Below are 27,635 nucleotides of genomic sequence, written 5' to 3'. Positions count from 1 at the left end.
CTAAAGTTTTTTTTTAAAGTCAGCATACAAATGATATTCCTTGCTGATGTAATGTTACCTCCCCTCCTGAAAACATTGGACATAAAAGGAGAAATGCCAGTCCTAGAACTCTCTTAAAACAGGACACACACTTATCATCCAACTCCAGATCACCTGGAAATGGATACAAAATCAGACGCACATACTGCAAAACAGGTTAAAGAGTAACCAGACAACAAAGTAAGGCCACAAGTGCAAAATAAGGTTTATTGATGATTATTGGATGCACATAGTATTTTGCATCAAGGAACAGTTTATTTTGGACAATGGAAGCCAGAATTTCTCACAGTCAGTGCTGGTCTCTAGAATAGAACAACTTATTCGGGCTAGTAAAATGCTCTTTCCTTGACTGTATGGCTAGCTGGGGTTTAAGGTGGTTTTCAAGGATCAGGTTGGAAGACAAAGCATAACCAAGACACTGTGGCTAAATGTCTGGTGCCAGATTTCAGCTTTTATTGTTATTATTATTTTCTCAAGCACCAGTATGGTGTTTGTTGTTATTAAATGATTATGATCAAAAATATTTGGAACATTTTCCTTGGATAGACAGGACAGAATTCTTACACTGTAGCAACCAGTGACTTCAGTGTCAGAGGAGCGATTCACCTGTAAAAAGTTGAGTCTGAACTTTAAAGAACTATAAAGATGTTGAGCCTATTGTTTTATTTAAATCCCACTTTCCTTTCATATTAATCCCAAAGTGATTTACACTGTGTATTAAAGCAAAATAACTAAAACTGTATGCAATGCAAACATTTTAAGGAATTGAATCTATTTTGGAGACAGAGTAAGAACTTTGGGGAGTTCTTCTAAAGTTCTGATTCAAACTTGGACCAGATTCACTCTTCCACTGATGTGGAAGCAATAGGTTCACTTTGACATAGGCTGACATAGGTCTTTTTCATACTCTCCAAATGGAGCACTTTGGAATCCTTTTAGGAGCCACTATTCACTTCTATGGGAATGTGTGGTTTGTAGTTTTGTGAAGTATTTAAAATTCTTCCAGAAAGCTCAAGTGCCTCACCAAACTACAAATCTCAGGTGTCTGTACTTTAACATGTCTGCTTGACAGTTGCAGCAGTTTTTCCTCCTGCACTGTGCCAGGTATCATATACAGTAGAATCTATCTTATCTGACATAATAAGCGAAAATATTGGAAAAGGAGGGATGAAGAAAAATCCTATTAAACGTCAAATTATGCTATGATTTCACAAATCAAGCACCAAAACATAATATTTTACAAGTCTGCCATTTGTTTGGGAATGTGGCTGCACTTGTGTTGTTGTTGGGCGCATTGGCCCACTGCGTGTTGCTGCTTAGAGAAACAGCTGTGGATCCGGATAGGAGGCAGACTGCATTGGATAATACAGAACATTGGATAAGCAAAGGTTGGATAAGCAAGATGCTACTGTATGTCTCCACTGGCTACTGTTGTTGTTTACTCTCCTGGAAACATGACAGATACCAGAGCTGATCTTTGGACTGCCATTACTTGTTGGATGCAGCCGTGAAATTTCAAATAAAGCTATGCTGCATGAAAACAACCTGGACTTGCAAGAGGTTCAGTGGATGATTTGGAGCAAATTCTTTTACCCATAGGAATGATGCAGAATAAGATAGATTTTAAATGAAGGCTGGGGAGGAGTGTGAAGTGTCCACATACAACGATACCTCATACAGTTGAAGAAATCCAGAGCAGAGAGGTCTGTTCAGATCTCAGGGAACGCATCGGGAAGCATGTGCCTGTTTAAGAGACCACATTCACCAGCAGCATCCAAGATAGACCAGCCAGCAAAAGGACAAATGAGATGCTTTTTAGGGTCGGGGTCCCACTGGGACTTGTGGTAGGTGGGGCAGTTGTGGTAACAGAAATAGACGGTGCCTTCGAGGTCTTCATATAATCAACAGTGTAGGTCTCATTCACTAGGCTGATAGTTAGAGGTACATGAGCATCTTTCACAGATTCTGTGGCACAGCCTTGCGCAACAAACATAGTCAAATTTTTGGAATCTATTAGAACAGACAAGGGGGAGATACATTTTTAGTTTGCCAAGGGTCTTTGTTCTTTGAAACTTTCCTCTCCCTGATGGCTGCTCTTACTCACATGTACGCATCACAAGACCTAAGGTGCATCTACGTTGCAAAATTTATGCACCTTTGGCACCATGCAAACTGCCATGGCGCAATGCTATTGAATCCTGGGAGTTGTAATTTAGTACGTTACAGGGAAAGACCTTATAAAACTACAACCCCCAAGATTCCGTAGCATTGAGTCATGATGGTTAAAGTGGCATCAAATGGCATTCATTCATTCACTTTTTATTTAGCACAGGGGTTCTCACACTTTTTCAGCCATGGAGCCCTTTTTGAAGCAAGGTTTCTTGTGGAGCCCCAATAAATGTTTTTGAATTATATTATATTATATTATATTATATTATATTATATTATATTATATATAATGTGTGTGTGCGTGCACGGGCACGTGGGCCAGGTCAGTGGTAGAATGTTTGTGTGTACTAATCACACAGTGCAAAAAAAATTACAATATTAAAAATTAAGAACAATTTTAATCAACATAAACTTAACAGTATTTCAGTGGAAGACCCGCAGGGCCATCCAGTCCAGCTCCCTTCTGCCATGCAGGAAAAACACAATCAATGCACTTCCAACAGATGGCCATCTAGCCTTTGTACTAATAGTAATAATAATAATAATAATAATAATAATAATAATAATAATAGCAGAAATTCTAGAGGTTATGGGGTGCCCGCATAGCCCCTAAGCACCTCTCGAGGAGTCCTAAGGGCTCTGCAGAGCACAGTTTGAGAACCACTGATCTGCCATATAGTTGGGACTTAGAAAGGTTCCTTTTAAAGGAATTATAACTCCGCAGCTAGCATGGCCATTAGGATTTTCCATGACCACTTTTCTAATCCCAGTAAGATAGCTGTTGTATGCCATTCTTAAAAAACTTTTATATAGGTTCTATCTGGATCCAAACAGCTAAAATATTTGCTCACATTTCTGTCAGTGGTTTTCCATTGTTGTTTCTCCAGATGTTTAGATTTCAGCTTCCAGCATTATTGACTGATGTCCATGTTGCCTGGCATTTTTAATAAAGATGGCTGGAATCTCCACCATTAACAGGGTGTTGAAATCACTCACTTTTACAGTATCTCTGCTGGGTTTCCCCAGAGCAATCTAGAGCTATTATTAACTACAAACTATGCCCTTTCTCTATGCTAAATTAGTTCTTGAAGGAAATGATGTACACAGACACCCCCCCCCCCCCCCCGCAGAATTTATAGACCACAGTCAGGACTTTGAATTGTGCTCAGAAATAGGCAGGCAGGCAGTATAGCTGTTTCAAGTAGGGAGTTGTCTACATAAACAGGCATAATGAAATCCAGTAGCATTTTTGGAACTAGCAGGATTATTCTACTCTAAACGCTCAAGGTCATGTCTACTCTTGGAAGCTAAGCAGGGTCAGTTCTTGTTATTAATTGGATGGGAGACTACCAATGAGCTACCAATGGGCTATATTTCAAAAGAAGGAGCTGGCAAAACCAGCTCTGTTATCCTAAATCAGCAGGCAACTTGAAGGCCCATACACGTTTATATGAATTCCAGTCCACTTCATCAGAGAAAGAATTTTTGGGCTTACATTACAAAATTACAGCCACCTATGATTTAAAAGCCAGAACACCTAATTCTACACAAAGGGCCATATTGTGCTCCAAGATTGGAAAATTATAGACACCCAATATTTGCACAATTTGCATTATATCTTGTATATCTTGTGAACTATCCTTGACTTACCTTTTTTCTGTAGGGTTCCATATGCACTGGTACAATAAGTTTCTAGTCCTGTGCATGGAATTGTCTCAACAGTGCAGAAAGGAACCGTATCATTGAAACATGATGGGCACTCTAGTCCATTCAGGGTAGAGTTTTTTGGAACTAGAAAGCAAGAGACATCAGAGAGTGTTAGAAAGAGAGATGAGGTTCATACAAAACATGGCAATGTTTTTGAAAATGGCAATAGCAGGAGGGGCAGTTTTATCATGGGACATGCATCTCGGTTGGGATAGTTGCAAGCAAGGCAAGCAGAGGACGACCAGAAATATATTTTGGAAGACTAGACCATCTTACACTATTCTCTCCACAAAAAGAAAAATGAGGAAGGATTCTCAATGCCTTTTACGGAGTGTAGAGAGAACTTCACCATGTTTTTCTCTCTCATGGACCAGGAGAGTCACTTTCTGATTATTTATTTGTTTTGTTTTCAAAAAAATACCTGTTCCGAGCTGAAGAAAATGGTTTGTTGTGAGACAAGGAGAAATATGGTAAAAATGTCTACCACACTCCCAGAATGAATTTGGGGAAATTGTGGGTTAGTTTTTTGATTCCCTAGAGCCACAAAAATAGTACTAGGGATCTCATGCAACCCATGGGACAGTTGACTTATCCTTGGTTTAACTGAGCTATCCAAGGGGCTAAAACTCTACTCATAATAAGATTAAGCACATTGGACTTGGACCAACACTTGGGCTTCATCTACTGCCCCAAAGACACAGAAGGCACCAGTTTCTGTTAGCCGTGAATCCCGCGAAAACTGAGATACTCCGTCCTGGCCAGCCACCAGAGTTAACCCAGTCACTGCCTGATTTTGATGGGGAAGTTCTGGTTCTGTCTGCTACTGTTAAAAGCCTTGTGGTTGTGTTGGACTCATCGCTGACGATGGAGGCCCAGATCACTGCCATAAGTAAGCAGGCCTTTTTTCATCTTCGCCAGGCAAGGAAATTGGCATCCTACCTCTCGACAGAAGCATTGGCAATAGTAATCCATGCAACAGTCACCACTAGGTTGGATTATTGTAATGCCTTATATGCCGGCCTTCCGAAGACAAAAACCCAGAAGATCCGAATGGTCCAAAATGCAGCGGCCAGGCTGCTAGCGGGATCATCTATAAAATCCCATATTACATCGATTCTGAAACAACTGCATTGGCTACCAATAGAACATCGGATCTCTTACAAGATACTGATCCTGACATTTAAAGCTCGAAATGGCCAAGGACCATTATATCTTAGGGACCGCCTCATTCCTTTTTTCCATCAGTGGTCACCTCGATCCTCCCAGGAAAATCTCCTATACTTACTGGGCCCTAGGGAGGTACGCCTGGAAGCTGCAAGGCGTAGAGCCTTTTTGATCTATGCTCCAATTCTGTGGAACTCATTGCCTCCATATCTTAGAGCAATGTCGGAGTTGCAACCTTTTGGAAAAGTGCTCAAGACTTGGCTGTTTGGTTGGGCATTTAAGTAAATCAGATCTAATTTGCCAAATAGTCACTGTTGAATGTTTTTAGGTTGAATGTTTTTATGTTGAATGTTTTTATGTTGAATGTTTTTATGATGAATGTTTTTTATATTGTGGAATGATATTTTAAATTGTAAGTCGCTCAGAGCACTCTGGTGGAGAGCGACTAATTAAGAAATAAAGTGAAGTGAAGTGAAGTGAAGTCACTCATCCCACAAACCTTGTGCTAAAACAGTGGTGAACAACCGAAGGTCCTCTAGGTGTTTTGGACCTCAGCTCCCAGAATTCCTAACCATTTGACAAGCCAGCTAGGGTTTCTGGGACTCGTAGTCCCAAACAACTGGAGGACCACAAGTTGTGCACCACTGTTCTAAGGCACAAATGCAGTGTTTGTGTACTGCTTTGAACTCATGTTTCACAGCTTGCCTAGAAAATGTGGAAAAGTTTATCTCAGGAGATTCCATTTTGGTCATGACCATTCTGGGAACTGCAGTCCAAATATAGAACTGTTGTTTGCTCTGAGCTAAGACCAAGAGGCCTTATGAGAGCGCAACTCACTTTTCAGACACTGGGTGAGCTGGGATTCTGTTCTGTTCATGCAAATCTCCCTAAAACCCCACATTATGAGCCACATAACTTGCCCACCACAACCATTTCCAGTTTGCCAAAGAGTGAGGGGACCAGCACTGAGGAATCCAAATATTTTCTTTTACATGGACATGCTATGGGGACATTTCAGGAAAACTTTAAAGATCCCTGCTAGTGCCTATCACAATATGTCCAGCTCAGAAAACAACTGGATTCACCCCCTCCACTCTGTGATAACCCAGAAATATCATTTAAGGGGATCTGTGCTATGAGTTTTTGGGGAATTAGAAGTAAGAGTCATAACTGTGGAAATGTAGCTGTGTGAGAGATATATACTTCCTGATGTAGGATTGAAGGGACCATAAGCCAGAAAATAGTGAACTTTTGCATATATAGCTTTGCTTCTGCATATTTCATATCAGCCTTTTTATATAGACAATGTAAGCTCTTTGTATGAGCCCAGGTAATGTGTGTAACAAAGGACCTGTGCCCCTCCCTTCCAGTGTCCTTCTCTAGAAGGTACGAGGGAGATAACACAGAGAAAGAGAAATTCCAAGCGGAGGAGAAATTCCAAGGAGAGAAAGTAGCTTGGAGTAAACAACTAGGCTACAGACAAAGCACTTGTGCCAAAATAGGTGTAGAAGGTGAAGAAGACCCTCAGTAATTTGTCAAGTTTAGATAAGCCAAGATATATATTATTTGTGTTGTCGAAGGCTTTCATGGCCAGGATCACATGAACGTTGTATGTTTTCCGGGCTGTATGGCCATGTTCTAGAAGTATTCTCTCCCGACGTTTCACCCACATCTATGTACCTCACAACCTCTGAGGATGCCTGCCATATATGTGGGCGAAACGTCAGGAGAGAATACTTCTAGAACATGGCCATACAGCCCGGAAAATATACAACAACCCTATATATTCCTTGTCTACTGCGCCATGCTTTGCAGCGGCCATTTGCATGTACAGACGTTTGTGTGTGTACGGCTGTTTTGCCTTATCATAGCTATGATGAAAATAAATTTTGCTTTTGATATTCTCTCATAAGACTAGATTTTTCTGCCTGATTACCTCCTGAGCCAGAACCCTTTGAGATAAATCGCCTGCAGGATCTCAACCAGAGTATTTAAAAAACCCTCAAGAAATGTACTTGGAAAGAAATCAACATCATCTTCTGGGAGACTTGCCAGTTTTCACTCATTGCGGGAGACAGAATTCCCCAAGTGTCCATAAACTATGGGATTAATAACATCAATCCTCCCTAGTGTCTAGTACAGGAATGGGCAAACTAATGCCTGGGGGCTGGATGCAGTCTTCTGGGTGCTCACCTCAGGCCCTTTTCATTTTCCCAGTCCTCTCTGGAGCACTCTCACAGGTCTCATCCTCTTCCCTGCATAAGGACAGTGGAGCGGCCCTATCCTTATGCTGAGAGGATGGCCCGAGGAAGGCACGCAGTGGTTGAGAGCCCTTTGGAGTGCTCTCGGCCATTGCCTGTCTCACCCTCTTCCCAGCATAATGCTGAGAGGACAGCACAAAAATTAGAGGTGACGGATTGGGGAGGAGGATCGGGGCAGTCGCCACATGTCTGGGATGACTTTTGCTCCGCCCTTCCCAGCCCCATCCTCTCACAGGCCCTCTCCCTCCCAGGCCTTTCCCACCCAGTGCTTGTCTGGCCACCCTCTCTACTGCCCAGCCTTCTTGTTGGTCCCATAATGCAGCCGCAAGGCAAAAAAGTTTGCCCTTGCCTGGTATAGTAGATTTGCCAAAATAGGCTAAGGAATCCATAGTTTTTCATTGATTCCTTTTTTATGGTCTAACTCAGGGGTCCTCAAACTTTTGAAGCAGAGGGCCAGTCCACAATCCTTCAGACTGTTGTGGGGCCAAATTATCATTTGAAAAAAAAAAATACCGAGAGAGAGGCCGAAATGCAGTGTGCTCTACCTGCTTTGCTAGGCAGCCTTTGCTTCCTCTCCAATTGTCCTTGAACCTCACTCATGACTTCAACCTCAGGGCCCATCAACACTGCCATATAATGCAGTTCTATAATGCAGTTTAACTGCATTATATGGCCATGTAGACTCATATAATGTAGTTCAATGCAATTTAACTGTATTATAAAACTACATTATATGACAGTGTAGATAGGGCCTAAGAAGAAGGCAAAGATGCACCTCTCCTCAATAAATCTTCCCAAAAAAATCTCACGATAGCTTCACCATAGGGTCACCATAGATCAGAAACTACTTGAAAGCACACAGTAATAAAGAGGGCGGAGGAGGGTAATACACATCACCTTCTTTTCGGTTCTCATTCTCCTGGAGCAGTTGTACTGTATTGTACTGAATTTTGAGGAAGGCTGGAAAAGTGTGCAAATATTGGAACTGACAAATGCATTGTTGCTGTAGTTGTGGCCATGGCTATCCTCCAAAACTAAGACTCAAGACAGGTTACAGAATTTAAACAAACAAAGAAACAAATTGAGATAAGCGCATACTAATATATACAGTAGAGTCTCACTTATCCAAGCTAAACGGGCCGGCAGAAGCTTGGATAAGCAAATATCTTGGATAATAAGGAGGGATTAAGGAAAAGCCTATTAAACATCAAATTAGGTTATGATTTTACAAATTAAGCACCAAAACTTCATGTTATACAACAAGTTTGACAGAAAAAGTAGTTCAATACACAGTAATGTTATGTTGTAATTTCTGTATTTACCAAAATATCACAATATATTGAAAACATTGACTACAAAAATGGCTTGGATTATCCAGAGGCTTGGATAAGTGAGACTCTACTATACAAAGATATAAGGAGGTAAAAGACTGCCATTGAAATTCAATTAAACTCTTCATGGACTTAAAACTTTCCAGATAAATTCATTGAAAAGACAGCCCAATAGCACAGTGTTAAAAACCCTCAATGCCATGTCTTTTCACTTCCCTGTCAGTCCTTTAAATAAGCTGATAACTTGCACTGCAACCCTTTTTGGCTTTACAAAAGCTAGTAGGAGAGGGAGGGAGAGGGGGAGACCCTATTTTCCCACTAAAAAAGACTAGAGCTCCAAAATTTGACTATGCCAGCAAATGAAAAGAGAACACTCTAAATTTTTCTTATGTTTGCATACTTGCAGCATTGCCGTAGTTGCAATTGTTTTCTTTGCAGAATGTTAAGTTGGACCTGAGAAAGTGTCCTTTCCCCACAGTGACAGAGTAGAATGTGGTCACGTTTGAGGTGATTACGGTGGCTGAACATCCTTTGGAAAAATATGTCCCATTATTACTGCCTGTTAAAGAAATAGAAATGGCATTAAGCAAACATAGTTTTTGTCATTGTTAAACTTCAACAACTATAATGTCAGATTACACAGAGAAGCCATTGTAATCCACAAGCATATGGACAATTTCAACAGAAAGAAGGAAACAATTTAAATGAACAAAATCTGGCTACCAGTATTAAAAAAACTCCAAAATCAGAACAATAAATAAGGAACAACACTCTGAAAACAGAGGAATTCCAAACATGAATCAATCAGGGGCAGCTAATGACTCTGAACAAAGGATTCCCCCAGGCCAGGACATGAAGCTTGCAAGGCCATTTAATGCTAATCGAGCTGATTAATTCACAACATTCACACTGGCCTTCAACAGACAAGAGTTCTTTCCCCCACCCTGGACCTTCCACAGATATATAACCTTCCTTGCTTAGTTTCTCCATGTACCTCACAACCTCTGAGGATGCCTGCCATAGATGTGGGCAAAACGTCAGGAGAGAATACCTCTGGAACATGGCCACACAGCCTGGAAACACACATAACTCTATAGTTTTTGTCATTTTTTTTCACATGTCAAACCTCTTTCTCACAAAGAGGCCCACATCTTTGACTTGATAAACTAGATATTTATCAGACATGTTTTGTGTGAAATTATTGAAGTTGGGGGGGGGGGGGGTGTGCAACCATATATATTCCTAAGTGATTATCACTTAGTCATTATCACTGCCAAGGTGATTATCACTGCGGAGTCATTCTATGGTCTTTCTCCTATTGTTCTGTTTGTTATTGACATCATCTTCCTTCAAGTTTTTCTATCCCACCTTCTATCAAAAGGTCTCATAGTGACTTGTAGGAGCTGTGGTGACACAATGGGTTAAACCCTTGTGCCAGCTGGACTGCTGTCCTGAAGGTTGGGTTGCTGAACTAAAAGTTGCCGGTTGGAATCTGCGAGATAGAGTGAGCTCCCGTCTGTCAGCTCTAGCTTGCGGGGACATAAGAGAAGCCTCCCAGCAAGATCCGGGTGTCCCTTGGGCAACGTCTCTGTAGACAGCTAATTCTTTCACACCAGAAGCAACTTGCAGTATGTTCTCTTTTTTTTTTTTTTAATATTTTTTATTGTTATTATTGAGAAAAAGTTACAATTATATAAACATATTCTATACATTTCCCCCTCTTTTATTTACATTCACCCCTGTGCTCCCCTTCCCCAGAGCCATCTCTTCTTCTGTAGTCCCACCAAAAGTTCAATTCTTCATTTGGAGGTAAATTCCCATCTTCTTTTTCCAATAATTTTTCTAGAAATTTTCTCCAAATACTTTCAAAATCATTTTTTTTCCATAATCCCTTCTTTACTTTTAAATTTGATGTTAGCTTGTCATTCAGTGCCATTCGCCAAACTTCTTTATACCATTCATTAATTTGTATTTTCATTTCTCCTTTCCAATATTTTGCAATTAATAATCTAGCTGCTGTCAATAGCATGTCTATTAAATTTTTTTCCTTCTTATCTTTCTCATCCTCTTTTTTAATTAAAAGTAATATTTCCACTGGATTCCTTCTAATTTTTATATTTATAATATTTTCTATTTCCCTTATGACCAATTCCCAAAAACCTTTTACATGTTTACAATCCCACCACATATGCATGTAGGTTCCAATTTCCTGGCACCCTCGCCAGCATTTTTCATTATTATTCTTATTCATAATATTTAACCTTCTTGGTGTTAAATACCACTTCCAAATTAGTTTGTAATAATTTTCTTTTATTCTAATTGACATGTTTTTTAATTGTCTTGTTTTCCATATCTCCTCCCATTCTTTTTCCGTTATCTTTGTTCCTAATTCCTCCTCCCATGATTCTCTTAATGTTAGTCTTTTCTTTTTTTCTATGTCTTTAATTAGTATTTTATATATTTTACTTGTTGTTCCTTTTAATGGCTCACTATTTCCTCTTTTTAATGCTTTTATTATTAATTCCTCAAATTCCGTTATTTGTTTTCCAGTTTTATTTCGGGCCCACCAGTTTTCATTCCATTTTTCTAATTGAATCCAATGAATCCAAGAAATATTTATTCCTCTCAATTCTTCTCTCATTTTTACCTTTTCCATTTTTTGTTCTATCCAATTTCCTACTCTTTTTAGTTCCCTTTTTTCTAATTCTTTATCTAGCGTTCCTTTTAGTTCCTTTGGGAAATCTTTTTCCATTATTATTGGCATTAAAACTGAATTCTTATTAATTAATTGTCCTTTATATTTATTCCATATTTCCATTATATTTCTTAATGATATATTTCCAATTTGTTTTATCTCTTTCTTTGAGATTTCCTTAAAGAATATGTTATCCTTCCTCCACTCAATTGCCTTATTCCCTGATTCCATCCATTCCAAACCTTCTCCATCCATCATCTTCTCTACTACATATCTTAATTGGTTTGCCTCATAATATTTTTTTATATTCGGAAGGCCCAATCCTCCTTCTTTTTGGGGCTTGTACCAAATTTGTTTGTTTAATCTGTTCTTTTTACCATTATTGCAATATTTGTTTATCATTTGTTGCCAGTTATTTATTTCCTTTTCTGAAATCATTAATGGTATCATTCTGAACAAGAAATTTATTTTGGGTAAGACTTTCATTTTTACTAGGGCTATTCTGCCGAACCATGATAATCGCAGATTATTATAATCCTTTAACTTCACCTCCATGTGTTTTCTTAATTCTTCTAGATTTTTCCTTTCTATGGATTTTAGATCTTTGGTTATGATTATTCCAAGGTATTTTATATTTTCTTTAACGCTTATTCTCATGTCTTTTATATCCATCTGCTTTTTAAACTCCTCTTCCTCCTGCTTGGTATAATTAAATAACATTGCTTCTGATTTATTCCAATTTATCTTCAATCCAGTTGCCCATTCAAATTCTGTTAAATGTTTCTTAATTATTTCCATTTTCTTCATTATCTCCTTAATTGTTATCAATGTGTCGTCCGCAAATAAGCTAATTTTTCCTAACTTTGTTCCTATGCCTTCTAATTCCTTGTCTTTTCTTATTACATTAGCTAGTAATTCCATTACCATTGCAAATAGTATAGGCGACATAGGACATCCTTGCCTTGTACCTCGTGTTACTTTTATCTCTCCTGTGATTCCATCATTTAATATTATCTTTGTATAATTATCTGAATACAATTGGCTCATTATATTTTTGAACCTTTTTCCTAATCCAAATTTGTTCATTATTGTTTGAATAGTTGGCCATTCCACACTATCAAAGGCTTTAAATATATCCAGTGCTAGTATCCCCGCTTTGTTTTTTTCCCCTTCTATTGTTTGTATTTTATTTATTACTCTTCCTATCAGGTTGGACATTTGTCTCCCTTTAACAAACCCACATTGATCTTGTTTTATATATTTATACATAAAGTTGCTCATTCTGTTGGTAATAATCGCTGTTAAAATTTTTGCATCTTGATTAATTAATGATATTGGTCTGTAAGAACCAGGGTCTGTCAAGTCTTTTTTTGGTTTGGGTAATAGTATTGTTAATGATTGTTTCCATGATCCTGGTATTCGTTCTCCATCCATTATTGCATTGAATAATTCTAATAATTTTGGAGTTATCATTGCCTCAAATGTTTTATAATATTCTGGGCCCAGCCCATCAGGTCCAGGCGCTTTCCCAATTTTTAATTTCCTAATTACTTGTTCTATTTCTTCTTTCTTAATGGGTGCTTCTAATAACTCTCTATCTGTTTCTTCTATTTTTACTGTCCAATTTGTTTCCACATATTTGTGAATTTTATCCTTTGAGCATTTCCCAGCCTGATAGAGTTCTTTATAAAATTCTTCACATATCTTTAATTTGTCTTTCATTAACCTACAAATGTTTCCAGATTTATCTCTCACTGCGTTTATCTCATTTTTCATTTTTTTCTTTTGTGCGGCTCTGGCTAACATTTTTGAGTTTTTATTGCTATATTCGAAGAATTCCCTTTTCAAATATATCAAGTTCTTTTGAACCTCATCTATTTCTATCTTATCTAGTTCTTCTTTCTTTGCTCTCAATTCGTTATATATTTGTGTTGTTCTTTTTATTATATATTGTTTTTCTAATTTTTCTATGTCTTTTTCCAATTTGTTTTTCCTTTCTTCTTGTCTCTTTTTGAGATTATAGGTTTCTTTTATGCATAATCCTCTTGCCACTGCCTTCATAGTGTCCCATAATATATTTCTTGATACATTATTGTCATTTATATCCCATATTTCTTGCAAATTTGCTCCTATTCTTCTAATAATTTCCTCATAATTTAATATATTGGAATTTAATCTCCATCTTCTTGTTTGTTCATAATCTTGTTTATTTATAATTTCTAAATTTACTATTGCATGGTCTGATATTCTTATTATTCCTATCTCAGAACTGAATAATTTATCTACCATATTTTTCGAGATAAAAAGGTAATCTATTCTAGTATATGTTTTATGTACTGCTGAATAGTATGTATATTTTCTTTCATCTCCCTTTAATAGTCTCCATGAATCCTTTAGTCCCCATTTATTCATAATTCTATTTAATTCAGTTATATTGTTATTTTTATCCTTTACTGTTGGGTTTGACTTATCCTTCATCCTATCCATAGGCATATTAAAGTCCCCTCCCACAATCACAAAATGTTGCTGCCAATTCTTTATTTCTCCTAATATTTTTTCATAAAATTCTCCTTGATTTTCATTTGGGGCATACACATTGACCAATACATACTTATCTCCCCCAATTTCCCCTTCTATAATAATATATCTCCCCTCATCATCCTTTTTTACACTCTTAATTTCAAAATTACATTTGTTTGTTATAATTACTGCTACCCCCCTTGACTTGGAACTCCCATATGCTTTTTCATAATCTTTAATCCAATTTGCCTTTATTTCATTCAAACCCCCCCTTTTCTGGTGAGTTTCTTGTAAATAAATAATATGTGCTTGTTCCTTTTTCAATAGATTTCCAATTCTTTTAGTTTTACATATTGTTCCCAGACCTCTAACATTCAGTGTCAGTATTTTCAGTTTACTAGACATTATATTCAATATTAATTTCTGTTATTGGCTCTCTTATGTGCATTCCACCCCCAAAGTCCCCATCCCATTTCCCCCCTTGTCCCCTTACCCTCCCCCTTTCTTCTTTCTTCCTCTCCACTTCTGAGACACTACGTCCCAGCCCTGGCCCCATAGGCCAACTTGTGGAGAGCGGTGGAGTGGTAATCCCAGGCCCGCTGTTCTCCCTCCCCCCGAGTGCTCATATAACAAAATGTCAAATTCTTCTTTAACTTGATCTATGGATTCTTCTATCTGTCTTCTACTTTACTTCTTCTTTCCCATCCTTTGCCTCATCCTCTTCAAATAGTTCTTTCTTTTACTCTCCCTGTACCACCTCCAATATTTCTTTTCCTCCTTAAGATGTTTCATTGTTCAGTCCGGTCCCTTCTTCTCTATCCTCATGGATCCCTAGTTCCCTTAGTAGTTGAAGGCCTTGTTCAACCGAGTTGATCTTGTATCTTCTTCCAGCCCACTGAAATCTCAGGCAGACTGGGTATCCCCAGGAATACCTAATTCCTTTCTTCAGAAGAAGAATAGTGCATACTTTCATTGTTTGTCTCCATACCTTTGTTTGTGTGCATAAGTCATTAAATACTTGCAGCTTGACGCCTCTATATTCCAATTTGTTTGGATTTTTCCTCAGTAAGTACATCAGTTGCTCTTTCTTGTCATATTGTGTTATCTTTATTATTGTATCCCTGGGTATGATTTTCCCTCCTCCATCTGCTAATCTGTGAACTCTTTCTAGGTCTTCTTTTATCCATTGTTGTGCTGGAGCAATGTCCTGTAGCCATTTCAGTATTTCTTCCTTTAAATTAACTCTTTGTTCTTTTCTTTCTTTCTCTGGAAAATACTTCACTACTATATTATTGCGTCTTTGTGAGTCCTCTAAATATATCATTTTTTTTCAATCTCTGTAAATTTAGCTTTTTGATTTTTCTGTTTTTCTTCCTGTTCCTCTTTATAAGTCCCATGTTCTAGATGTATAGCTTGCACCTCCTTCTGTATTTCCAAGATCTTCCCATTCACCTCCTCAATTTTTTCGCTATTGGCTTTATATTTTGCCTCTATCTTCTCTTCCATCTTCTCAGTGATTTTTTGAATTTTTCCTTCCATTTTCTGAATTGCCTCCTCCAATTTATCTTCCATAACCTTGTTAAGACTTTGGGAATGTTTTCCCAATTCGTCCCTCATTATTTGTGTCCATCTCGTCAGCATTTCTTCCATATCTAGATGTGTTGCCTTTCCCTCCCCCACAGGAGGCTTTACATGGCCACTCGATTCTGCTTCTATTGAAGCTGCTTTGTCCTCCATGTTTTTCCCTCCTTTCTTTGGTGGGGTGAGGGGTTCTTTATACTGTACAGAGAGGGCTTTCTTGGGGGGACTTCTCATCATTTTTATCTCCTCCTCCTCCTCTTCTTCTATTTGTTTAGAAAATCTTTGAAGCCGGTATGTTTTATCTGAAGGTTTTTCTTTCCTCCTCACCCAAACTTTTTCATTCATTTAACCAGGGAGCTCAACTTGGAGGCTTGTTTTAAGGATCTCAATAGCTCTCTCCCAGCTCTCCGTCCCTTCGGTTTCAAATCAAAATCAAAACAAGTATTCACTTACAATCCGGCTCCAATTTTTTTTTCTTCTCTATCCTAGTCCCGCTCCAACTTACTTGATTCATTAGCCGGTGAGAGTTGTCTCACTGATATGTACAGCGTTTAATGGCTGCCTCTTCTCCTTCTCCAGAAGCATTCACGCTGACTTAGCTTGCGGTTTGTGGCTTTACTGGAGCTTTAAATCCTTCACATCTCCGGGAGGAATTTTCCTTATCTTTTCTTGGATTGATTGATATTCTTTAGGGGGAGTGCATGGACCTCCAAACTCATTATTTATCCATAAATCTTGCTAAATGCACTCGGCGGGTCGGAATTGCAGCTTACCCGGCCATGGTAGACCACGCCCCCAACTTGCAGTATGTTCTCAAGTCACTTCTGACACAATTTTAATAAACGGTGAATGAGGAAGTTAATACAAAATGTGGGACTTGAAGTTTCAAGTTGTTCTTAGTCTTTTCTGCCAAAGTGTACTGAGGCCATACCAAACTACAACTCCCAGCCATGCTAGTTGAAGTGGGATCAAACTGCATTAAGTTTTGCAGTGTAGATGCACCTCTTAGCTTGACAAGAAATGTTCCCATTTGAGATCTATTCCAAAATCATTTATAAATGTTTTGTGTAGAGGGGGGAAATTCCACACAGAACAAAATATTTGTTGTACAGAAATGGAGGTTTTCAGCATAAAACATCCACATGAAAATTTTGCAGAGAATAAACTCCAAATTGCAAATAGGCTTTGATAAAGGTACTTTGTTGCAATGGGAAGATAACTACTAAAACTGCTCATTATACTGGCCAAGGTAGAGACTTTAGGTTTTTTTAAACATATTAGTTCCTTCTTAACTCAGCCAGTTAACTTGCCCACAAGGCCATGCAACCTGGCTACAAATCGTATGTTCCACTAAAGATAACTTACCCAATGAGTTTTCTTCTATATGAATGAAACAGCCTTCATTCTCCTTAAATGTACAAGTTTTGTCACAGGAAGAGGTAGTAGTACAATTTTGGCATGTCATTAACCCTAGAAGAAATAAAAAGGAAAAAAACATGACAATCAGAAAATTTCCTTAAATCTGTAAAATGGCTATTACGGGATTAATTTCTTTGCCTGTCAGTGGATGCACGTGCCTTTTATACATACATACATATTAATATATATAAACATACAAATACATTTAGTACCCCTATGGATGCTCAAGACACATTATGTAGAATACAATTTAAGAACTACAATCAGCAGCGACAACAACTTTTAAATAAAAATATAAAACAACCATATAAAGACAACATTAGTGAAGACACCATGAAAATATATAACCTGAAAGACAACACATTAACCTGAAAAAGCTCCGGAAAATAATATTGTCTTTGGCTAGTGCAGATATAATAAAGGCAACTTTTTTTGAGAAATAGAAACCTCTGTCATCTCATTTTTCATAACTGGCATCACGTTATTTGGCACTATAGTTCCTCACCATATAAATAGAGAAGCACCACCAGCACCATTTGAAAAATTCTTAGTGTTGGCATGCCATATTTAATTCAAACTTTCTGAAAATCTGATTTTTATTGTATCCACCCCTAAAACCTATGACAGTCATTTGGCCTTGAATAAGTTTTTCTCACCAGGAGAATCTTGAGCATTATCCAGAGCGAAAATGGCGAAGAGAAGGTAGAAGACGCAAGAAGCAAACATGATGCAAGGGTTTTTCCACAGAAGATGAAGAAATCTGTAATGGGGGGAACAAAACATATAAGCCAAGACAGGATCATCTGCTTGGATAGGATGAGGACAGGGAGAAGGATGTCTAGGGCTGTTTCCAGTTTCTCCAGGAGCAAGGATAGCTGGCGACCCGCATGGCAACAGAATATAGGCTGTCACCGAGATTCAAACATCTGATACAGTCATACAGTCCGGAAACCACACAATACCCCAGTGATTCCAGCCGTAAAAGCCTTTGACTATATATATCACATGTACCTGTTCCGACTTACATGCGATATCTAGATAGATAGATAGATAGATAGATAGATAGATAGATAGATAGATAGATAAATATCTTGGAGCCCCTGGTGGTGCAGTGTGTTAAAGTGCTGAGCTGCTGAACTTGTGGACTGAAAGGTCACAGGTTCGAATCCAGCAGTGGAGTGAGCACCCGCAGTTAGCCCCAGCTTCTGCCAACCTAGCAATTCAAAAACATGCAAATGTGTGTAGATCCATAGGTACCACTCCGGTGAGAAGGTAACAACGCTCCATGCAGTCAAACCAGCCACATGATCTTGGAGGTGTCTATGGACAACGCCAACTCTTCGGCTTAGAAATGAAGATCAGCACTAACCCCAGAGTCGGACATGACTAGACTTAATGTCAGGGGAAAACCTTTACCTTAAACCTATATATAATCTTGCATGTAAGTCAGAACAGGTACATTTTGAGGTGTAACTCCAAATCCAACTTAAGAACAAATTTATACAACCTATTATGTTATAATTTGGGGACTGCCTGTAACAATAAATTTGCTTTGGGTTTTGGTCCCAAATTTTTAAAGCACTGTCCAAATCACTGAACATGTTTTGGGGAGAGCATTCAGCCCTTTGAGAATAGCTCCTTTAATGTCGAGGCTACAATTCAGAGACTATTTGCTGCACCACTGGAATGAGAACCAATTGCTACCACTTTTTAAAATGTATTTATTTACTGTATTTATACCGTTTTTCTCACCCTGGCGGGACTCAAAGCAGTTTACAACGTATGAATGGCAAAATTCAATGCCAAACATACGTGTGAAAACCAAATCATAGTATCAAATAATAACATAGTATCATAGTATCAAATAACAACATCATAATATCAAATCATAGAATCAAATAATAACATATTACTATAAGTTAAAATCACTAAACCCATTAAGCATAAAACATAAGCAACAATCAAACATACTATTAAAAACATCATAATATAAACATTAAAATTACATGATCCAAAATTGTAAACCGAAGCTATTCCAAATTGTCAATTGCACATAATCCTATTTATTTCTTGTACTTCATTGCTTCACTGGCCAAGGTCTTGGTCTCACAAACATGTCTTTGTTTTCTTTCTGAAGGCCAGGAGGGAGGGTGCTGATCTAATGAGTTAATATAGTTTTGGAAAGTTCTAACATTCACAAAAGCACAGAATTCTTAAAAATACACAACGAGCAAAGGAAAAGTACTATAGCTGTGGGGTGCTGGCTGACTATTTGAGGAGCCGGCAACAATTGGATTGTAAATGGACTTCCAATAATGTGATTTGATTCCAGCCTTTTACATCCCCATAAAGAAGACCATTCCATACTGAAACATTTTGTTACATGTTCAATCTTTTTATCATACATATTCAAATGTAGTTTGCATGAATCAGAAGCAAACATCAATCCTGCTACATCCTTCTCACTACATAGATCAGTGACGATTCAGTAAAGAATATGAATGACAGAAGAGAGCAGCAACTTCATGCACTTGGAATTATTCCATTAAATATCCGTTGCCATTCTGTCTTATCCATTCAACTTGTGGGCATTATCCCAGTCCCACTATTCAGACAATGCAAATTATGGTAAGATTAAGGGGCTAGTGAAAACAACTTTACATAATGAAATGCTATTTTTCTTCCACTTCCAAATAAAATGGAACATGTCCATTCTGAATGTTTAATTGTTTGGAAAAGTAGCTGTGAGGGCAGCCATGGTCTTGTTAGTATGTTGCCACAAAACAGCAAAGAGTTTTTGGGAAAACCATGTTCTTGGCACAAACTCTTGCACGGCATGAGCTAGATCTAAAGTAAGCTGAAAGCTTGGGCAAAAATGCGTTATTATTTAAGCTGCTCAAGACTGATTGCTGTTCCTGACTATTAGTTGTTTAAAGTATGTATAATATATATGTGTGTGTTGGTCAAAATATATGTAAGTTTGATCCACCAAGGCTCCTACATGGCTTGATGGATCTGGATCAAACATGGCTTGACGGATCTGGTACACATACCCATCATGATCCAATTTTAAACAATTGAGGGTTTTAGGAGAGGCTGACAGGAAATGTTGGAAGTTGTAGTCACCTGTATCCAAAAGGACCATGTGAATGCCACCAGTGATGGATCTGGACCAAACTTGGCACACATACTCATCATGACCAAGGATGATGGGAGTTGTAGAGGAACAATGAAAGATGGTGGGGGTTGTAGTCCAGCCATACCCGGAGAACCTTGTGAATCCCACTGACAATGGATTTGGACAAAACCTGGCACAAATGCCCATCATGGCCAACTCAAAACATTTAACCTGGCCAACAGCGGGTACATAAGCTAGTACCAAATAAAACTTTCTCATCCTTAAAGTACCAAATTCCTTTTCCTCTTTTAATGTTTAGCAGTTTGGATGACCAATAATTATCTGACATTTGTATAATTATACATTGAAAAGGTCTTGGAGACCACACATTCTAGTATCCGATCCAATGCAGAATGCAACTCTGGAAGTAACATTCAAAGTGGATTGACTATCCACAGAGCAAGCAGTCACTAAGAAGATTATTCTTTTATCTATTACTACTCCAAATATTCAGTAGTTAGAGAATTATAATACACAGTGTATTTACCTAAATTAATAGCTGTTGCTACACCCCCTTTGATACCTCTTTAGGACCCTGAATACTACTTTTGATTCTTTTGTCACTACCTCCATTCATCTGCTAATATGATCACATGAAAAGGGTTTTGAAGTTCAAATTGAAATGCTGCTTTTGCCATGCAAATGGAGAATCAGAATTTGAAGGATAGCTAATTGTGAATTCAAATTTCATTCGTTTTTCAAAAAGTGATTTGCTTCTATCCACTGGTTAATTTATTGAATGCTTCCTGGCTTTTGTGTATCAGCTCCTTTTTCTAGACATTTCTGCATATATCAAGTTGCAAATCAGATTTTGTTGAACTAAATCAAGGATTCTCCTTGGAATTACCAAGAAGTCAAGATAAAGGTATGTCAACAAGACAGTATAGCTTACCTCTGAAACTCTCCTGCTAGATTGAAGGGTGTCTGTTGGCGCAGAAGGGATGAAACACAGCGCTTTTTGTTCTTTATATACAGGGAGGGGATCGATGGTACTATAACTCTGTAGAATTTTTCAATTTATGAATACAATGTTAACCCCATCACAGGTGCCATATGAGTTTCTCATTAACCAATCTTTACGATTTGGTAATGATTGCCTAGATCCATCTCAACCTGGTTTCAGGCCTGGCTATGGAAGAGGGACACCTTTGGTCACCTTGGTGGATGACCTACGCAAAGAGCTTGACAGGGGACGTGTGTGCCTGTTAATTCTGGACCTCTCAGCGGCTTTCAATACCATTGACCATAGTATCCTTCTGGGTCGTCTCGCTGGGATGGGACTGGGCAGCACTGTCTTGCAGTGGCTCTGGTCCTTCCTGCAGGGCTGTACCCAGAATGTGGTGCTGGGGGACTCCTGTTCGAGCCTATCTTTGCAATCAGATCTTCTGCTATGAACCTACACAAACTTTACGATCTGCTGGGAAGGCCCTTCTCTCGCTCCCGCCACCATGTCAACCATGGTTTGTGGGGACGAGGGAGAGGGCCTTCTCGGTGGTGGCCCCCCGGCTCTGGTACTCCCTCTTGAGAGAAATTAGATTAGCCCCTACCTTGGCCACATTCCGGAAAGACCCAAAAACCTGGCTATTTCAATGTGATTTTGACTAATTCGGCACAATTTGACAGAGTCCTTTTATCTCCACTTATACCCAGCCTTTATTACTGACCCTTCTTAACAGTGACTTTGCAATATATTGCACATATATAATTTATTGCCTTGCCTTCAATTTTTGACCACGCCCATTTCACCCGGCTATTGGTTATTGCTTATCGGTTGTTGTTGAGTTTATGCTTTTATGATTTTTATATGTTTTTAATGTATTAATTCATTGTAATTGAACGTATCTTATGTTATTGTATTTTTTTGTTGCATTACTGGGCTTAATCCCCATGTAAGAAACCCCGAGCCTCTTCAGGGAGATGGGGTGGGATATAGGAATAAAGTTATATTATACTATATATTATTACTAGCTGTGCCCAGCCACGCCTTGCTGTGGCGAAGTATGGTGGTATCGGAAATAAAGTATTGAGGAATTGGTGGTAGTTAAGGTAAAGGGTAAACGTTTTCCCCTGACATTAAGTCCAGTAGTGTCTGACTCAGGGGGTTAGTGCTCATCTCCATTTCTAAGCCAAAGAGCCGGCATTGTCCGTAGACTCCACCAAGGTCATGTGGGATGACTGCATGGAGCAGCGTTACCTTCCCGCTGGAGCAGTACCTATTGATGCACTCACATTTGCATGTTTTTGAACTTCTGGGTTGGCAGAAGTTGGGGCTAACAGTGGGGGCTCTCTCCGCTCCCCCAATTCAAACCTGTGGACTTTCGGTCCAGAAGTTCAGCAGCTCAGCGCTTTAACACGCTGCGCCATCAGGGGATATTATTTCCTAAAGGTTGTGAATATACAATATTTCTGATTGGGGTTTTTTTGTCTGTTGGAGGCAAGTATGAATGCTGTAATTAGGAAAAATGATTAGGATGTAATGGCCTTGCAGCTTTAAAGCCTGACTGTTTCCTCCCTGAGTGAATTTTTTGTTGGGAGGTGTTAGCTGGCCCTGATTCTTTCCTGTTTGGAATTCCCTTGTTTTCAGAGTGGTGTTGTTTGCGATATTTTATGTGCTTCTACTGTCAGTGGCCCTGAGAAAACAGAAGATTTGCCAGACTTTGATGATGGGAATACTTTGTTGGGAGGTGTTAGCTGGCCCTGATTGTTTCCTGTGTGGAATTCCCCTGTTTATTTACTGTCCTGGTTTTAGAGATTATATTGTTCTGCATTATTCTATCCCAGTAATTATTTCATATTAAAGTAGAATCTCACTTATCCAACATTCACTTATAAAATGTTCTGGATTATCCAACGCAGTCTGCCTTTTCATAATCAATGTTTTTGTAGTCAGTGTTTTAAATTCATTGTGATATTTTAGTGGTAAATTTGTAAATACAGTACAGTAAAGTCTCACTTATCCAACATAAACGGGCTGGCAGAATATTGGATAAGCGAATATGTTGGATAATAAGGAGGCATTAAGGAAAAGCCTATTAAACATCAAATTAGGTTATGATTTTACAAATGAAGCACCAAAATATCATGTTAGACAACAAATTTGGCAGAAAAAGTAGTTCAATACACAGTAATGCTATGTAGTAATTACTGTATTTATGAATTTAGCACCAAAATATCACGATATATTGAAAACATTGACTACAAAAATGCATTGGATAATCCGGAACATTGGATAAGCGAGTGTTGGATAAGTGAGACTCTACTGTAATTACTACATAGCATTACTGCGCATGGAACTACTTTTTCTGTCAAATTTGTTGTATAATATGATCTTTTGGTGCTTAATTTGTATAACGATTACCTAATTTGATGTTTAATCGGCTTTTCCTGAATCCCTTCTTATTATCCAACATATTCACTTATCCTGCCGGCCTGTTTATGTTGGATAAGTGAGACTCTACTGTATATTGATAATCTTATATTATCTGCTTAGAACTGGATCCTTCTTCACAGCTGTATAAAATGCACACTGAAGTGGATTATATGGCAGTGTGGAGTCAAGATAATCCAGTGCAAAGCAGATAATATAAGATTCTAAATGGGTTATATAGCTGTGTGGAAGGGCCTTGAGTCTACACTGCCATATAATCCAGTGCAAATTAGATAGCCTAAGTCTGCCTGTCCCCTAACTGAACCCTGGCTGTCCCTTGGCTTGCTAGGAGTTGGTTGCTAGGAGACGAAGTGGGCAGAGATTAGCCCTCTAAACTGGCAGCAATTGGATAAAAACAATTATTGCTCTCCCTCTAATTAGGACTTTGTTTTTCTTTTCTTTTTGTTGTATCAACCTGGAGGCATGGATGATGGGTTGTGTTGTCAAATTTCGAGGTTGCGGGGCATGTACTTTTGTTGTTTTGTGAGTCGCCGTGATGCCATCACTCTTTTATATATATAGACTAGCTGTGCCCGGCCACGCGTTGCTGTGGCGAAGAATGGTGGTATGGGAAATAAAGTATTGAGGAATTGGTGGTAGTTAAGGTAAAGGGTAAACGTTTTCCTCTGACATTAAGCCCAGTCATGTATGATTCTGGGGGTTGGTGCTCATCTCCATTTCTAAGCCGAAGAGCCGTCGTTGTCCGTAGACTCCTCCAAGGTCATGTGGGATGACTGCATGGAGCGGTGTTACCTTCCCACCGGAGCAGTACCTATTGATGCACTCACATTTACATGTTTTTGAACTTCTGGGTTGGCAGAAGCTGGGGCTAACAGTGGGGGCTCTGTCAGTTCCCCCAATTCAAACCTGCGGCCTTTCGGTCCAGAAGTTCAGCAGCTCAGCGCTTTAACATGCTGTGCCATCAGGGGACATTATTTCCTAAAGGTTGTGAATATGCAATATTTCTGATTTTTTTTTTGTCTGTTGGAGGCAAGTATGAATGCTGCAATTAGGAAAAATGATTAGGATGTAATGGCCTTGCAGATTTAAAGCCTAGCTGTTTCTTCCCTGAGTGATTTGTTTGTTGGGAGGTGTTAGCTGGCCCTGATTGTTTCCTGTCTGGAATTACCTTGTTTTCAGAGTGGTGTTGTTTGCGATATTTTATATGCTTCTACTGTCTGTGGCCCTGAGAAAACAGAGGATTGGCCAGACTTTGATTATGGGAATCCTTTGTTGGGAGGTGTTAGCTGGCCCTGATTGTTTTCTGTGTGGAATTCCCCTATTTTCAGAGTGTTGTTCTTTATTTAGTGTTCTGATTTTAGAGATTGTATTGTTCTGTTTTATTATACCACATTAATTTTTTTATATTCTGATTTTAATGTTTTTGAATACTTGGAGCCAGATTGTATTCATTTTCACGGTTGACCGCAACACAATAATAATAATAATAATAGTAAGGATAGTAATGATAGTAATAATAATGACTTTGGTAATACATAGTGCTTCACTGCCTTCTCAGCTTCCTTTCTGGAAGAATCCTTTCTTGGGAGGTGTTAGCTGGCCCTGATTGTTTCCTTTGTGGAATTTCCAATTTCCTTGCTTTATTTACTTTCTTTATTTCTTTATTACTGTCCTGGTTTTAGAGATTATATTGTTCTGCATTATTCTATCCTAGAAATTATTTCATATCAAAGTAGAATCTCACTTATCCAACATTCGCTTATACAATGTTCTGGATTATCCAACACAGTCTGCCTTTTCATAATCAATGTTTTTGTAGTCAGTGTTTCAAATTCATTGTGATATTTTACTGGTAAATTTGTAAATACAGTACAGTAGAGTCTCACTTATCCAACATAAGTGGGCTGGCAAAATGTTGGATAACTGAATATGTTGGATAATAAGGAGGCGTTAAGGAAAAGCCTATTAAATATCAAATTAGGTTATGATTTTACAAATGAAACACCAAAACATCATGTTAGACAACAAATTTGGCAGAAAAAGTAGTTCAATACGCAGTAATGCTATGTAGTAATTACTGTATTTATGAATTTAGCACCAAAATATCACGATATATTGAAAACATTGACTACAAAAATGCGTTGGATAATCCAGAACGTTGGATAAGCGAGTGTTGGATAAGTGAGACTCTACTGTAATTACTACATAGCATTACTGCGCATGGAACTACCTTTTCTGTCAAATTTGTTGTATAATATGATGTTTTGGTGCTTAATTTGTATAACGATTACCTAATTTGATGTTTAATCAGCTTTTCCTGAATCCCTTCTTATTATCCAATATATTTACTTATCCTGCCGGCCTGTTTATGTTGGATAAGTGAGAGTCTACTGTATATTTCTAATCTTATATTCTCTGTTTAGAACTGGATTATATGAGGCCCCTTCTTCACAGTTGTATAAAATGCACACTGAAGTGGATTATATGGCAGTGTGGAGTCAAGATAATCCAGTGCAAAGCAGATAATATAAGATTATAAATGGGTTATATAGCTGTGTGGAAGGGCCTTGAGTCTACACTGCCATATAATCCAGTGCAAATTAGATAATCTGTGGACGAAGCCTCAGTGAGGCCTAAATTTGCCTGTCCCCTAACTGAAACCTGGCTGTCCCTTGGTTGCTAGGCAACGAAGTGGGCAGAGATTAGCCCTCTAAACTGGCAGCAATTGGATAAAAACAATTATTGCTCTCCCTCTAATTAGGACTTTATTTTTCTTTTCTTTTTGTTGTATCAACCTAGAGGCGTGGATGATGGGTTGTGTTGTCAAATTTCGAGGTTGGGGGGCCTGTAGTTTTGTTGTTTTGTCCACTGCCCTGATGCCATCACTCTTTTATATATATAGATTGACACAAAGACATAGTATGACACAGCAAATGAGATATATATGCTGGATTTCGTATTACAAAATCACAAGTTGAACACTTCCCAAGTGTTTAGGACTATGTGATGTATTATGGAGAAACAAACCAAAACAAAGTCTATACTGGCTCGGTCGTCGCCCAGGATAAAAAGGACTGTGGTAGATGCTGCTGATTCTGGGCATCCATCAACAAGTGTTCTACAGAATCAAAATATTTCTTTTTCTTCTTCTTCTTCTTCTTCTTCTTCTTATTATTATTATTATTATTATTATTATTATTATTATTATTATTATCATTGACACAACTACGTTGTATGACACAGCAAACAAGATAGACATGCTGGATTTCATTTCACAAAACTACAAGTCAAACACTTCCCAAGTGTCTAGGACTGTGTGATGTATTTTCAGATGATGCGTGCAGATCCCAGCAGGGTGGCCTTTTGCAGTTGGCAGATCGTAATTTTGTCAATGTCTATTGTTTCCAAATGCTGGCTGAGATCTTTTGGCACGGCACCCAATGTGCCCATCACCACCGGGACCACCTGCACTGGTTTCTGCCAGAGTCTTTGAAGTTCAATCTTGAGGTCCTGATAGCGGCTGAGTTTTTCCTGTTGTTTTTCATCAATGCCTGGGATGGCAACATCAATTATCCAAACCTTGTTCTTTTCCACAACTGTGATGTCTGGTGTGTTGTGTTCCAGAACTTTGTCAGTCTGGATTCGGAAGTCCCACAGTATCTTTGCGTGTTCATTTTCCATGACCTTTGCTGGTTTGTGATCCCACCAGTTCTTTGCTGCTGGCAGGTGGTACTTGAGGCATAAGTTCCAATGGATCATTTGGGCCACACAGTTGTGCCTCTGTTTGTAGTCTGTCTGTGCAATTTTCTTACAGCAGCTGATCAATGGTTTCGTCAGTTTCCTTGCACAGTCTGCATTTTGGGTCATCAGCTGATTTTTCGATCTTGGCTTTAATTGCATTTGTTCTGATGGCTTGCTCCTGGGCTGCAAGGATCAGGCCTTCTGTCTCCTTCTTCAGGGTCCCATTTGTGAGCCAGAGCCAGGTCTTCTCCCTATCAGCTTTTCCTTCAATTTTGTCAAGGAACTTTCCATGCAATGTTTTGTTGTGCCAGCTGTCAGCTCTAGTTTGTAGTGCAGTTTTCTTGTACTGGTTTTTTGTCTGTTGTGTTTTGAGGAGTTTCTGATTTTTGACTTCAATCAAAGCATGTTCTTCACTTTGCTTTACATATTCTGCCAGGGCATG

At 38.6% G+C, this 27,635-nt stretch overlaps 1 protein-coding gene across 1 annotated transcript; it reads right to left on the bottom strand.

Annotated features, from left to right (window-relative positions):
* Positions 1 to 222: 222 nt before the first annotated feature.
* LOC134293731 (protein RoBo-1-like) lies at positions 223 to 21,117 on the bottom strand. Its single transcript, XM_062962238.1, has 6 exons — positions 20,957 to 21,117; positions 17,543 to 17,646; positions 16,833 to 16,937; positions 9,072 to 9,230; positions 3,859 to 3,999; positions 223 to 2,049 (listed from the first exon to the last, which is right to left on the bottom strand). The coding sequence occupies exons 2-6, from the start codon at positions 17,610 to 17,612 to the stop codon at positions 1,787 to 1,789; spliced, it is 738 nt and encodes a 245-aa protein (XP_062818308.1). The 5' UTR covers positions 17,613 to 17,646; positions 20,957 to 21,117; the 3' UTR covers positions 223 to 1,786.
* Positions 21,118 to 27,635: the final 6,518 nt, after the last annotated feature.

This window comes from Anolis carolinensis, unplaced genomic scaffold (genome assembly GCF_035594765.1).
Source record: "Anolis carolinensis isolate JA03-04 unplaced genomic scaffold, rAnoCar3.1.pri scaffold_10, whole genome shotgun sequence".
NCBI classification, from domain to species: domain Eukaryota; kingdom Metazoa; phylum Chordata; class Lepidosauria; order Squamata; family Dactyloidae; genus Anolis; species Anolis carolinensis.
The sequence above is the reverse complement of the archived record's forward strand: the minus strand, read 5'-3'. Positions and strand labels throughout refer to the sequence as shown.